The sequence below is a fragment of the Littorina saxatilis genome, linkage group LG5, assembly GCF_037325665.1.
Source record: "Littorina saxatilis isolate snail1 linkage group LG5, US_GU_Lsax_2.0, whole genome shotgun sequence".
Lineage (NCBI taxonomy): Eukaryota > Metazoa > Mollusca > Gastropoda > Littorinimorpha > Littorinidae > Littorina > Littorina saxatilis.
The window spans coordinates 27,133,095-27,149,225 of record NC_090249.1 but is presented as its reverse complement, the minus strand read 5'-3'; the positions used below and the strand labels follow the sequence as shown (position 1 = coordinate 27,149,225).

Here is a 16,131-nt window from a genome sequence, read left to right as displayed (position 1 = left end):
CACGCGGACACGTACAGTCCTGACGACAGATGACCCGGGTAGATTTATTTCTGATGAATGTTTCCATGGTAACGTACACGGTTGGACGACTCTGAACACCGGTCTCAGTCCACATAATGTTTTTGCCATTAATCAGACTGTCAGTTTCTTCGTGCGCCCTTTCAAACTGGATTGTTTTGTTTTCGTTTTTTGTGTGTGTGGGTTTTTTTTTTGGGGGGGAGGGGGGGTATTTTTCCAATGTTATCCTTTTCCTTCACTGCAGCTTAGCACGGGTAAAAAAGCAGGTAGGGCGGTTTGTAAGGTGGGCTTTTAATTAAGGTAAGTCTGAACAAACGCTGGATCGATGTTTTCGTTTAAACGTATATTCCCCACACGCTTCAGGTTTACACAGCAAACGTTTTAATTTAAAAAAAAATGTTATTCAATCTTATTCAATGTTATTTTATTTTATTTCATTTTATTTTATTTTATCTATTCTATTTTTTTTTGTATGTGAGAAACAGAAGAAGAAGAAAATATATACATTCGTTGGGAAGAGACTGGTAGCATTGATATTTGTGTTAGATGGGGTTAGCTATGGGACGACTTTATCGTTCGATCAAACTACACATGGGAAAAGCAAACCTTTTTCATGCATAAATTGTATTGTATGGACAATAAATTAATTATCTTCTGTCTCATGCATGTCGTATACACTTTTTATGAGTTAACAGAAATCCTGGAAGGTTTCTATTTACAAAACTACTACTACTACTACTACTACTACTACTACTACTACTTCTACTACTACTACTACTACTACTACTACTACTACTACTACTACTGCTAATATTGAATAATAATAATCATCATCATCATGATCATCATCATCATAATAATAATCATAATAATAATCATGATAAATGATAGCTTATAAAACGCGAATCACAAAGATTTCAAGATACAATGTTCCAAAACTAGGTTACTTGGGCACAGCTAAAATGAAATAAAAAAGTAATACCTTTGATTTTGGAACAGTGTCTGATGCGATAACAAACAAACAAACAAAAAAGCGATAGAAATGAACGGTAGACGATTTCATTTCCGGTAATTTGGAATTTAAAAAACAAATATGGTAAAACACCGGAAATTACCGGTTAACGTGAACGCTGCTGATGTCACAAGAACATGTGGTATTTGGAACCCACGGCAAATTCCCTGTCCTCCCACCTCTTATTTTCTCCACAACCATCCCCCCCCCTCCCCTCCACCCCACCCCAAACATCCCGATCTCCCTTCCGTCAACCTCTTCTCTCAGTTCTTCAACCTCACCCCCACACACACACACACCTTCTTCTTCTACCTCCACACCCCCCCCCCCCCCCTTCTCAACCGGTCAACCTCTTCGTAACCCCTCCCCCTACCATTTCCTTCCACCTCCTTACACGTGCCCCGTACCCCCCCCCCCCCCACACACCATTTTTCTTTTGCCCCCTCCCCCCCCCCCCCTTCCTTACCACTACCCCCACCACAATCACCACCTCCTTCTTCCTGATTCTCTGTCCTTTTGCCCACTATGAGTCACTTTCATAAAGGAGACAAACGGATCGACTGGCAAGTGAAAGACGTTCTTCACAGACACACTCACCCGTTTCAAGCAGCTAGCCTCTCGCATCTGGATCGATACGGGAATTTCTTGGCCTCGGTCTCTATTAGCCATGATGTTAGTGAGGTTAAAGTCGTGCCTCGGACACGACTGACTGAGAGGTTCAGCCATCGGTTCAACCATCGAGAAGAACAAACGCGTGTGCGTTCATGTGATACTGTGATACCCTGCTCTAGGACCACAAGAAATTGAAGAAAAACAATTTTGGGGGGAAGGAGAGAGGGAGTCTTAAAATGGAAGTAATTTTACAGGGGACAATCTCAGAAAGCAAGATCTTAAAAAAGGTAGGGCGGGGGGGGGGGGGGGGGTAAAGAGAGGTACCATTGTAATGGTCTTAGGCAGCTCATTGTCTATGAGGCGTTGAACGGAGGCTGGACTTTTGGGCATACAAGAACGTCAAAACCCGGCGTTCAGATGTCAAGTTCTAGCCACTGCTAGAAAAGTAGGCCAGCTGGTGAGAGCATTTTTTCCATCAAGTCACTTCCCACAAAAATTAGCATGGCGACCAGAAAGATATACGTGTACGTGCACCATGTCCACTTTATGCTGGTTTGCCAGAGGTTTTTGATCACGCACACGACACGATTTGAACCGTACGAAGAGCTGGCTGCTTGCATACAAAATTGTACCCTCTCCAGGGCCAAAGGGCGGTGGTCTCCCTTGCTCTACACACAAACCTATGACGTCACCGACGTCTGGTGACGCACGTGCAATTCGACTTGGGAAACGAGGCGAGCACATCAAAAAAGAATAGAAAATTAGAGGAGGAGGTGGAGGTCAACGAATCAAAAGAATTGGGACTCGATGGTTAGGGTCAAGCGCGTTGGAGGCACAAGGCTGAAATGACAGCACGTGAAAGCCTGAAATGGACTTGACTGAGAATAAGAACTGGGTCATTGTGGAGGGAGTTGCACTCTCGTGTCCTTTCATGGGGTTACTGGGCTCTGCCCACTTCGGTCACGGCCCCACGAGTTCGTACTATTGTATTGTGTTGTATGGTATGGTTTGGTATGGTATGGTATTCAGTGGTAAGGTGTGGTGTGGTATGGTATAGTATGCAATGGTATGATATTCAGTGGTATGGTATGGTATGGTATTTTGTTGTATTGTATTGTGTTGTATTGTATTGTATTGTATTGTATCATGCTGATGCCCCCTTTATAGCATCAGACCTGAACAATATTAAAACAAAATCGGCGATGGTCAAAACTTAAACTACAGTTATTTTTACATTTAGTCAAGTTTTGATTTATATATTATAAGAGGGATTCATGAAAGAAGGGTTATTTTACAGAGGTTCTAAACGGGGAGTCTTAGAAAGCAGGGTCTTGAAAAAGGGGATGTCTTCGAACATTCAAATTCCTCAGTTTCCTGGTTAAGAATGACCTTTTTTCCTGTGTAAACGATCTTGTAAACCACCGTAGATCTGCTGTTATGTTAATTCTTCTATTTGGAAACACACTACAAATCAATAAGATCATAACTATTCCTGTGCAGAAAGAGAAAATGTTGCTGAATTAATGTCAAAGCTTGGCATTGGTGTGACCATGTCAGCCACGTAATAAATTCATGAAAAAACGTCCGTTCTGCGTAGAAATCAACTAGGTCAGAAACTTGGTACCCTGGCTAAAACGTCAAGGATAGTTTTTGGCTCACGTAAGTGTAGCCTATGCGATCGTAACTTTGTCTGTCTGTGCGTTTGTGCGTGTGTGTGTGTGTGTTTGTGCGTGTGTGTGTATGTCTGTGGTAGAAACTCTAACATTTGAAGACGTCACATTACATTGACGTCACATTATGACGTAAGAGGGTTAGACGTCACGCGAAGGAAGTACTGAAAGTCTCGGTCATTAGAGACATCCAGATTTGCCTTCGTCAAAAGTTCGTGAGTTCCGATGTTCGCGAGTTTGTTGAAGTGGTGACGTCACATCCCGTCACGGTCACCACTTAACTTTCTAATTTCGGTCCAGATCTACGCGAAGTTCTTCGTGCGTTCGTCTGTTTTTCGAAACAGTGATGACGAGTAGTGTTATATATGACGAGTCTTTTTTATCGGAATATTCCAGACATCTGAATATGCTGGGTACACAAGCAACACTGAATTTATTTTAGATTTTTAGATTCATTCCTGTAAAATCTCCCAACTCTAAAACAAATAGGTCTAGTGGAAACAAGTGTCTTGTGCAAGAGAGATCAAGGGAGATAATTGGCAGGATATGTCGCCCGTCGACTCAAGTTCTGAGTTTTGTGTGGGTATCCGTGTTCTTGCACTACGCCTCCAAAATGAACAGTTTACAGATGCACAGTCCACAGAAGCGTCGTAAAGATATTAAACTTTAACACTGCGCACATAAAACATATTTTTAACATTATGAAAAGGACTAAAAGTACTCACGAAGATTGCTGATTGAGGTTCGTCAAACATGCCTTTTTCACCACGCAGATCCCGATCTTCGGCAAGCAGTGGTGAGCGCCAAAAACCAAGCGCATGCGCATTGAGGCACAAAGTTAAAAATAGAGAGGAAATCCCCACCACCGACGAATGTTCGTCTGACGAAGGTTGAATCTGGATGTCCCTACTATCCCAGCGAAGCTGGAGGTATCCCGTGAACGCTATACTGTAATCGATTTGAGAAATGTGCATACCGAATAATACATGATAAAGAAGGATTCTTTGTGCCCGAAAATGGGCCACAGTTGGAGATGGAAGTTCACCAAAAATTGGGACCATACTAACAAAAATACGGTGGGTAAAATTGGCGCCCCCATTTTTTCAGCAAACGCCACCCAAGGCCGCTTTGGACGGGTAGAAATTCCGTAGTTTCCAAGTCTATGGATAAAGCTCGCGTAAGAAGAATACGTCACGGTCGAAAGTCTTTGACGTCAATTAATGCATCATGACGTCATGCCTCCCTGTAGTCTTTCTCTCTCGCGCGGTATGTGTGTTTGTGTTCATTTTGTGCACATGTGTTAGTGTTACTGTTTGTGTGTGTGTGTGTGTGTGTGTGTGTGTGTGTGTGTGTGTGTGTGTGCATGTGTGTGTGTGTGTGTGCGCACGCGTGCATGAGTTTGTACTCGTGTGTGTGTGTGTGGTGTGTGTGTGTGTGTATTTGTGTGTGTGTGTGTGTGTGTGTGTGCGCACGCGTGCATGAGTCTGTACTCGTGTGTGTGTGTGTGTGTGTGGTGTGTGTGTGTATTTGTGTGTGTGTGTGTGCGCACGCGTGCATGAGTCTGTACTCGTGTGAGTGTGTGTGTGGTGTGTGTGTGCGCGCACGCGTGCATGAGTCTGTACTCGTGTGTGTGTGTGAGTGTGTGTGTGTGGTGTGTGTGCATAAGTGTATGTGTGTGCGTGTATGTGTGTTTGTTTGTAAAGGTGTGTATGTCCGGCTGTCCATATGTGCGTATGGGTGTGTGTTTTGTGTGTATGAAGTTTTTGTGAGAGAGTGAGTGCGTGTGAGTGAGTGTGTGTATGTGTGCGTGTGTGACTTGGGGTGTGTGTGTGTGTGTGTGTGTGTGTATGTGTGTGTGTGTGTGTGTGTGTTTGAGAGAGAGAGAGAGAGAGAGAGAGAGAGAGAGAGAGAGAGAGAGAGAGAGAGAGAGAGACGGACGATTGGTCTTTCGCTGGGGGTATGCAGTGCCTTGGCAATGCACATCTACTTAATTATTTTGAGCGCGCCGAGACTAGTTGGCAGTCGTGTCCTGTAAGTAGGCTACATGTAACATGCAGACAGACAGATCTAGATCTAGTGTCTCGCTTTCTTGCACAGTTTCACCTATGCTCTTTCTGTGTGTGTGTGTGTGTGTGTGTGTGTGTGTGTGTGTGTGTGTGTGTGTGTGTGTGTGTGTGTGTGTGTATGTGTGACGGAGTGATTGAGTTTGTGTTACTGTTTGTCGATTTCTTACGTGAGCCTTGATGGCTTCGCCTCTTGTTTTCTGGGTATTGCCCAGACGTTAAAAAACTCTGTTTCGGTCAGAAACTTATTTACATTTGAAGATCTGGTTTCCTTCTGCCCCAAAACGGTTTTATTTAATTTGAGCAATATTTGTGCATTTCGGAGATTGACATAGGTGTCATCCACGAAATACATTCATGAAATCCCTGTTAAACATTTTGGTCATACCTCTGAACAATTATCCGAAGGCCATAACTTTTTGGGGCCAGTATATCCGTCCGTGTGAACGTGTGCTCTTACTCACTCGTAAAAGACTTAAGATACCTGTGGTTATTTACCAAAGGGTTTATACGTAAAAGACTGAAGTGACCAGTGATATCTACACGAGGGTTTATATGTAAAAGGCTGAAGCGATAGATATGGTGATTTACAAGAGGGTTTATACACAAAAGACTGAAGAGACGTATGGTGATGTTTACAACAGGGTTTATAATTAAAAGACTAAAGAGACCTATGGTGGTTTACAGGAGGGTTTATACACAAAATACTGAAGAGACGTAGGTGGGTTACAACAAGGTTTGTAGCCTACGTAAAAGACTGAAGAGATCTGTGATGTTTACAACAGGGTTTATACGTACAAGACTGAAGAGACCTGTGATGTTTACACGAGGGTTTATACTTACAAGACTGAAGATATTTGTAGTGGTTTATTACAGGGTTAATACGGGAAGGCAGGTAACTCTTCGGTCATGAAATACAACAAGGGTGCGGAAGATGCAAAATATCTCTGAGCCTGAGCGTTACACTTTTGTTTAACCGTTTGTTTGTTTGTGTATGTAGGGCGGCCTAGCTCCAGAACCAATTAAACTAAACAAATAAAATTAAACATTTGTTTGATTAAAACTATAGTGCAGGATATATATTTCCCATTCTCCAGCTTTTTCGACATCCATTAAAACTTAAGACATTTATATATCTGTCCTTGTGCTGTGCAACATTCCTGTTGCAATTCTGCCGCCTGCTGAGAGAATGACACTGACGCACCGTCAAATCATGTGATTGCCATACAACACCACAGAGGCACTTGACTGAACAGGCACATCACTGAATCTTACACACTCACACTTACACACAGACACACACACACACACACACACACACACACACACACACACACACACACACACACACAGAGTCACGGTGACACACACAGTCACGGTGACACACACACACACACACACACAAAGTCACACACACACACACACACACACACACACACACACACACACACACACACACACACACACATTTTACTCCCTCCCACGCAGTGCATCTGTGTCAATGGCCTATCGCTCTTATTTTTCTCTCACCTTCGACTGATTCACGACAACAGATAATCATATAAGTAAAAACACGGGAACATAATAATAATCCGAAAGGTATTTTATGGTTCATATAGCACAATCCATCACAAAAACATGAGTCAGTAAGAATATCAATACATGTAATAATAATAAGAAGAAATTTACTTCAGGTGCCTGTCCCCCACAGTGAGGGATGCCCCCCTGGAGACTGCCTGCGTCACTGTCCCACTGACCCACATTTTATATGCTCCCTGTTTCTAAGCTCTATTTTTTTTTTTTTTTTTATACCCTCTGTACTCCGAACCTCGTGTGACGCAAGGGAGATCATTACCAGTTGAGCGCAGTTATTTCTCTTTCAACCCCGCTCTACAAATGGAAGTCGAATGGGGTTTATTAATAGTTAAAAAGCCTTGACTTGACGTCCAAAAAGGTACTTGTTTCCAATCCCGAGTTGCCTCAAATTGCCACCCACCAACGTCATTTCCGGTCATTTTCTTCTTCTTCTGCGACTGATGAAGGAAAGGGATCAGTTTAGAATGGCGGGGAAAGATGAAAAACGGGGTGGGGGGGGGGGGGTGGGGGTTCTAAGAGCTTAGGGAGGTGCTTGGTGTTGACTTCTGTCTGTCTGTCTGTCTGTCTGTCTGTCTCAGTGTCTGTCTGTCTCTCTCTCTCTCTCTCAACCCCCTACCCCTAACCCCGTAAATCAACAGAATTCCATTAGGTAATTCAATACAATCTCTATATAAAAAAAATCAAACACGGAAAATATTAATTGGTTTACCATATCAGTATTTACACAAGCAGATACTCATAATATACCTGTGTCACCTGTGGTATTTAACAATACACAACTTGGCAACAATTACTGTACAAGTTATTTGTTTTCTTGTCTTTCCTCACAATAGTACAACACCGATTAGAAAGTGTGCAATTTCATCAACATCACCAGCAGCATGCAGCGTGTTTGTTTTTGAATATGTATGGATAAGAGCAATAAATTGCAGTCCACACACACACACACACACACACACACACAAAGAACGACACACACACCTCGTGAAGGAAATGACATTGATTTTCTCGAGCTCATTTCTTCATCGTGTTGCCATATTCTAATAAAAAAAAAATAAAAAAAAATAGAAAGGCTTACATCGCATTATATATATTTTTTAAACTTGGAAAAATAAACGCAGGAATGATCACATACGCACGCACGCACACACACACATGCACACTGCCATACACACACACATTGCAGTTGTCATGAATATTTCATTTGTGTCTCCGATGATGCATCCGCCTGGTTGCCGTTTCCTGTTGGAGAGTTGCACGGGGTAGGGGGAGTGGGGGGGGGGGGGGTGTCTCGGCTGCGTTCCCTTGTTATAATAAATTTCCTGACTGCGTCATCAGTCAAATTAGAAGAAAAAAAATACTATGCAGGCAGATCACAAAGAAGCAGCAGTAATTCGTCTCACAATTTATTATGGGAAGAGATGTGTCACTTAGCACTGGAAAAAGGGTAGTTACAGTTTTTCCGAGGTGAAAGCTGAGGCAAAATCGATCGGAAAATTATCGTTTGGACCGGTGCAAATAAGTTGTAAGGGCCCCTTATATGGACCACTTTTTGTTTCATGCTGATAAATAACTAGATTTATTTGTTTCGGTTCGATGAGAACTTAAAGGCACACTCAGCTTCACGTAAACTATCAGTTTCTGGTCACAGACACTGTCAGGCTTTTACACACCGTACAAACATCCGTTTGTTTAAACACTCATCGCTTGAGAACATCCTAGGTGCCCTCCGTAAATAGCGAGCATTTTTCAAAGAATTTATTTATGCGTGGCCAGCCGGATTGTCTAGTACCACAATCGGACGCCTCGTTTTGGCGCTTGACCTAACTTTTAAAATCTAAATAATAAATTGACAGCTTGTAACACAAACATTCTCAAATCATAAAAGATTTCTTTTTTCATCAAAACAAGATCAGTACAACTCGAAGTTTTAAAAGTTTGAAAAAAGGGAGCCCGGAAGCAGGTCATGCAAGGTCGTGTTTCCCCAAGCAGACGAATTTTCTGCATATCGCTTGCTTCTTTGAATCCAAACGCCGCCGATAAGTTCGTGTGACTCGCAGTCGTTTGTTGCATTCAGAGGTACACATTTGCGTGCTAGCAACTACAGCGAGTCGCATTGAAATCACAAACTGACGACGAAATTGTAAAAAAAAGGAAAGTGTGTGTCACGGGTCCACGATGGCTCAGGGGTAAAATAAACCACGAAATCTGGTGTGTGGTTTACGCATTAAATAGCCATTAAAACGAACTGTGTCATTTAATGTTGTTAAATGCTATTGCAAGAGTGTTCCATAAGGTTAGAACTGCTTTTTTCGTGAGAAGATTTAAATCGTTCTGTAAACCATTTGAGGCTGACTGGGCCTTTAAAGCACAACAAGAAACTAAAGAAAATAAACGAAATAATCAACTTTCACATAAAGAAGAATATTTGACATATTTTTGGAAAGGCTTGAGGGCTAAAGTAAAAGGTTATTTTCAGCAAACTTCTTGATGCTTGACTGAAACCAGTCTTTATCTTTTCCTTTCTTCTGTTTGTTGAAGGTGGTACATATTAGGAGACACATACATACTCTAAGATTTTGTCTTTATTTTTTGTTTGCACTGGAAAGACGGGGCCAAGACTGCGAAAATGTAATAATTACCGTCTTAGCTGTCATGTTTAGCACATTTTGAGTGTTCACGGTTGTGTCTTGTTGTTGTCGTTATTGTTGTTGATGTTGTTATCGGTTTTTTTCCCCATGTCGATATTAATTGGGGACACACACACACACACACACACACACACACACACACACACACACACACACACACACACACACACACACACACAATGATCAAGTTAATACCAGTAGGAAGAGAAACATATTTTTATTGAAATTGAAAGAAAAGAAAGTAATGTTACATATCAACAGTATTTGATTTATAACAACAGTGTTTTTGATTTCGATTGCTTTACTCAAACATATACATTTAACATAAAAACCAGGAAAACACACGGGGAGCTTACCTTTATTCTACCACCACTATTTGTGTGCGCTTAATTATATACTACGCACATTAAATAACTTACTTCCTCCGAAAGCGGCGTATGGCTGCCTAAATGGCGGGGTAAAAACGGTCATACACGTAAAAATCCACTCGTGCTAAAAACATGAGTGAACGTGGGAGTCTAAGCCCATGAACGAAGAAGAAGAAGAAGAAGAAATAACTTACCACTTGTTAAAGAAAATGTTAAATTGTTATGAAGTACCCTGAGATGCGATTCTTTTTCTTTTGCAACAGGTAAGAGGGTCATTACCTTTCTTCAGTTTTAACAATTTTGACCTTGGTAGCTTTCTTCAAGTAGGGGAAGGGCTCCTAATGTGGACCGGCTCCTAATATGGACCACCTCTTGATCTGACAAACTAACGGCGCTAGAGCGCTAAAAACAATTTCATTCGCTGTATTCACCCTCTCTGGATAACTTGCACATGTCAAAACAGTTGCAGAAACACAAACCTCAAAACCGTTAGCCTTTTTCTCTTTTTACATTTAGTCAAGTTTTGACTAAATGTTTTAACGTAGAGGGGGAATCGAGACGAGGGTCGTGGTGTATGTGTGTGTGTGTGTGTGTGTGTGTGTGTGTGTGTGTGTGTGTCTGTCTGTCTGTCTGTGCGTGTGTGTGTGTAGAGCGATTCAGACTAAACTACTGGACCGATCTTTATGAAATTTGACATGAGAGTTCCTGGGAATGATATCCCCGGATGTTTTTTTATTTTTTTTGATAAATGTCTTTGATGACGTCATATCCGGCTTTTTGTAAAAGTTGAGGCGGCACTGTCACACCCTCATTTTTCAATCAAATTGATTGAAAGTTTGGCCAAGCAATCTTCGACGAAGGCCGGACTTCGGTATTGCATTTCAGCTTGGTGGCTTAAAAATTAATTAATGACTATGGTAATTAAAAATCTGAAAATTGTAAAAAAAAGAAAAGTTTTATAAAACGATCCAAATTTACGTTCATCTTATTTTTCATCATTGCCTGATTCCAAAAACATATAAATATGTTATATCTGGATTAAAAACAAGCTCTGACAATTAAAAATATAAAAATTATGATCAAAATTAAATTTTCGAAATCAATTTAAAAACACTTTCATCTTATTTCTTGTCGGTTCCTGATTCCAAAAACATATAGATATGATATGTTTGGATTAAAAACACGCTCAGAAAGTTAAAACGAAGAGTGGTACAGTAAAGCGTGCTATGAAGCACAGCGCAACCGCTACCGCGCCAAACAGGCTCGTCACTTTCACTGCCTTTTGCACTAGCGGCGGACTACGTTCAGTTTCATTCTGTGAGTTCCACAGCTTGACTAAATGTAGTAATTTCGCCTTACGCGACTTGTTTTCACTTTTGGCAGCGTTCCCTCTAAATTTGACGCCTAAAACAGACTCGTTTCTGTCCACAGCCAAAGCTTTTATCATACACAAATTGCTATATATGACAGCTAAGGCCGCATTTGTTACATTTTAGCAGTTTTGACCCCGAGTTTCTACTGCAAACAAAAAAATAATAGCAAAATCTCAAAGTATGTGTGAGTCCCCTAATATGGACCACCTTCAGCAAATCGAACAAAATAAAAGCTAAAGGCTATTTTCATTAATTCATTAAGAAGCTTGCTGAAAATAACTTATAACTAGCCCTCAAGCTTTCAAAAAAATATATCAAATTGTCTTCTTTTTGTGGAAGTTGATAATTTCACTTATATTTTGACTCTGTTTTTGATATGCTTCTTTAGTTTCCTGGTGTGCTTCAAATAATGCTCTCATCAACCCGAAACAGATAAATCTAAAGCATATTGGAATTAGTCTGACTTGTACACTAAGTTGTATCATGTTATTTTGAAGTATAGGGGGCTTTTGACAGTGATTCGTGAAGGCCGCTTCACTGGTCCATATTAGGAGCCTGGGCGCCTAATATGGACCATTTGTGATTTTTTCTGTATTTAATTTTTGCTGAATGTCTATCAAAGCTATTTCAGTCTAATTAGACCTAACGGTTCACCTAAGAGAGAAGGATTACCAAACACAAAATGAAACTTCTTCGCAAGAAAACAAGCTAGTTATTAGCACGAAATAAAAAGTGGTCCATATTAGGAGCCCTTCCCCTACAATAAGTGGCATCTTAAAACAATAACAAGTCGCGTAAGGCGAAATGACTACATTTAGTCAAGCTGTGGAACTCACAGAATGAAACTGAACGCACTGCATTTTTTCACAATGACCGTAGTCCGCCGCTTGTGCATAACGGAGTGAAACTGACGAGCCTGTTCAGCGCGGTAGTGGTTTCGCTGTGCTGCATAGCACGCTTTTCTGTACCTCTCTTCGTTTTAACTTTCTGAGCGTGTTTTTAATCCAAACATATCATATCTATATGTTTTTGGAATCAGGAACCGACAAGGAATAAGATGAAATTGTTTTTAAATCGATTTCGGAAATTCAATTTTGATCATAATTTTTATATTTTTAATTTTCAGAGCTTGTTTTTAATCCAAATATAACATATTTATATGTTTTTGGAATCAGGAAATGATGTAAAATAAGATGAATGTAAATTTGGATCGTTTTATATAAAAAAAAAATATTACAATTTTCTGATTTTTAATGACCAAAGTCATTAATTAATTTTTAAGCCACCAAGCTGAAATGCAATACCGAAGTCCGGCCTTCGTCGAAGATTGCTTTACAAAATTTTACATCAATTTGATTGAAAAATGAGGGTGTGACAGTGCCGCCTCAACTTTTACAAAAAGCCGGATATGACGTCATCAAAAGTATTTATCGAAAAAAATAAAAAAACATCCGGGGATATCATTCCCAGGAACTCTCATGTCAAATTTTATAAAGATCGGTCCAGTAGTTTGGTCTGAATCGCTCTACACACACACACACACACACACACACACACACACACATACACCACGACCCTCGTCTCGATTCCCCCTCTATGTTAAAACATTCAGTCAAAACTTGACTAAATGTAAAAATAGTGTTCAGTTGTCACGCTAGCCATTTTCCAAGTCCAAACCCTCGCTCGCATGAAAACCAATCACTCTCATAATTATGCAAACCAGTCTAACTTGGTCTACAACAACTATCACAGCATTTTGTTTGCAAGGAAAATAGTTTACCGGTCAAACAAAATACCAACCGGTTTGTATGACCGGTTGCAAATTTCGTTTCTGATATCTTAGTATTTACCGGTAAACTGCCGGATATTTCCAGTTAACGCGATCCCTGATTATGACGGTTCTTATTTCTGCAAAGTAACACTTTCTGTATCCTAAAAGTGTACACATCCTCCTTCCAATTATAGAACCTTGATATAAGAAAAGTAACCAAGCCTTAACATTTTCAAAACATTCGGTGCCAGTAATTCTGCGGTCAGTGGGGTACATAAATTATCACTGTCACTTCCTTCGGTTGAATTCAGAACATTAAACATAAATCCAGCAAACTTGTTGTCCGATACAAAACAAATATTATAAGCTTTTTCTCGTTAAGAATCATTGAAATGCTGTGAGGTACATGACTATCATATTTACTAGGATAAAGTCATAATTTGCTGGATTCAGAATGAAATGAACCTTCCTTAATACTGAAGTTATACTTGAGATGAGTTGAGATCAAAATGAGTATCACACCAAAGAACGTATGTTATAAAAGATGCCAAGTTGCCTTTTAAAGAGAGGACATTATTATCTCAAACTAATTGTTCACATATAAGGCGCTCATCTAAAAGGAAACGTATGTATCGGTCCCTTTTGTGTTCTTCCTCCTTAACGGTAATACATGCGTAAGTCATCGTTACGAACGAACGAACTCTCTCTCTCTCTCTCTCTCTCTCTCTCTCTCCCTCTCTCTCTCTCTCTCTCTCTCTCCCTCTCTCTCTCTCTCTCTCTCTCTCTCTCTCTCTCTCTCTCTCTCTCTCTCTCTCTCTCTCTCTCTCTCTTAGGCATCAAACCATGAGCACCCTGGGCTACGAACTATTCGTACAGACGTTCATCATCATCCTCAGAGAAATTTCTCAGCGATCTCTGCAACTTCAGCATGGCCAGGTCATATTTGGTATTGGCGTCCAAGACCCTACCGGAAACGTACTCCATGTTGGCGTTCTCGTACTGCTTCCGGTCCTCCTCGTAACTCTGAACCATGGACACGCGGTTGAACTCCGCGTTCAGATACGTCCGCGTATGAGGCAACGGCTGGTAGTCCATCCACGACGATGGAAAATGTCTGTTCGTCGCCCGCCACCGTCGGTCGCCGTTGCCCCTTTCTGGGACTGACCTCTCGGATATCAACAGTGTTAGAAAACCCCACTTTTCTCGGACTCCCTGACACCCCACCAGCGGCTGCCCCGGATGTGGACGGATCCGGATTGTCGAAACCGGTTTCTGGAAGCATGAGGGAGTTTGGATCTGGTTCTTCTGGTGGAGCTCTGTTTCTCTGCTTGAGCATCTGTACGTTCTCTCTGTTGCGGTCCATACAACAAGGACAGACGTTGGGAGCAAAGCCGTTCGAGACGGGGATAACTTCGCCGTATTTTGAGAAGTGTAGGTAGTCGGAGACGATCTGGTCCACGCTATCATGGTAACGGTTGCTTGGGGTAACCTGGAAAAGAGAGTGGGTGGACTGATGTAAAACAACGTCGAAACGATTCTTCCCTCAAATAGTTATTTTGTCAGTTCACAGCTAGATCGTTCTCACAATATGTGTGTGTTTGTGTGTGTGTGTGTGTGTGTGTGTGTGTGTGTGTGTGTGTGTTTGTGTGTGCGTGCGTGCGTGCGTGTGTGTTTGTGTGTGTACGTGCGTGCGTGCGTGCGTGCGTGCGTGCGTGTGTGTGTGTGTGTGTGTGCATGTGTGTTTCTCTCTCTCTCTCTCTTTCTCTCTTTCTCTCTCTCTCTCTCTCTCTCTCTCTCTCTCTCTCTCTCTCTCTCTCTCTCTCTCTCTCTCTCTCTCTCTCTCTCTCTCTCTCTCTCTCTCTCTCTCTCTCTCTCAGAGGCTACGAGTATCTTTCTTGGACAAAAGACAACAACATGGGATAAAGACAGCGAAAATTAAAGCCTGATCATGGTATAATACTGACGACCGAAGCCCCCGATTATCAATACAGGAATTGTAAAAATAATCTCCTAACGCAGTGCAGTCAATCAACGACTTTAAGTTCAATATGCTGAAAACAAACATGAAAGAGTATAGACTGTCAGCACTAAGGGAGTGGGAAGCAATTACAATAATCAAACCTACAAAGTTCACAAACTGGAAAAGGATAATAACTCAATTTCAAAGTCAGTCAATTATAAATGGATCGCTCAAGAATGTGAGAAAGAGGGATGCAAATTAAATGTCATGATGGCCCGTTCAGCTTACACGATCAATGCACGGGTTTTTAAGTCTTCAATTATTCCCTCAGCTCACTCCCACACTTGAGAAAATTCAGGATAGGGGGCGGAGGATAATCCGCCGCTAGTGCAAAAGGCAGTGAAAGTGACGAGCCTGTTTGGCGCGGTAGCGGTTGCGCTGTGCTTCATAGCACGCTTTACTGTACCTCTCTTCGTTTTAACTTTCTGAGCGTGTTTTTAATCCAAACATATCATATCTATATTTTTTTTGGAATCAGGAACCGACAAGGAATAAGATGAAAGTGTTTTTAAATTGATTTCGAAAATTTAATTTTGATCATAATTTTAATTTTTTTTAATTGTCAGAGCGAGAGATTTATTTCTCAGAGTCAACTTTGTGTGCAGACTCTCCTCGGTGTCCGAACACCCCCGTGTGTACACGCAAGCACAAGACCAAGTGCGCACGAAAAAGATCCTGTAATCCATGTCAGAGTTCGGTGGGTTGTAGAAACACGAAAATACCCAGCATGCTTCCTCCGAAAACGGCGTATGGCTGCCTAAATGGCGGGGTAAAAAACGGTCATACACGTAAAATTCCACTCGTGCAAAAAACCCACGAGTGTACGTGGGAGTTTCAGCCCACGAACGCAGAAGAAGAAGAAGAATTGTCAGAGCTTGTCTTTAATCCAAATATAACATATTTATATGTTTTTGGAATCAGACAATGATGAAGAATAAGATGAACGTAAATTTGGATCGTTGTATAAATTTTTTTTT

At 41.3% G+C, this 16,131-nt stretch overlaps 1 protein-coding gene across 2 annotated transcripts in view; it reads right to left on the bottom strand.

Moving 5' to 3' along the window:
- Positions 1 to 10,736: 10,736 nt before the first annotated feature.
- Positions 10,737 to 16,131, bottom strand: part of LOC138966726 (uncharacterized) — a 12,265-nt gene continuing 6,870 nt past the window's right edge. Inside the window, exons 3-4 of one of the 2 annotated variants that reach the window (XM_070339049.1) lie at positions 14,424 to 14,623; positions 10,737 to 14,311 (exon numbers count right to left, since the gene is read on the bottom strand). In XM_070339049.1, coding sequence (XP_070195150.1) covers positions 13,999 to 14,311; positions 14,424 to 14,623 — 513 coding nt within the window. In that variant the 3' untranslated portion in view covers positions 10,737 to 13,998. Of the gene's footprint in view, positions 14,624 to 16,131 lie in introns of both variants that reach the window. The other variant, XM_070339048.1, reaches the window with a different exon arrangement.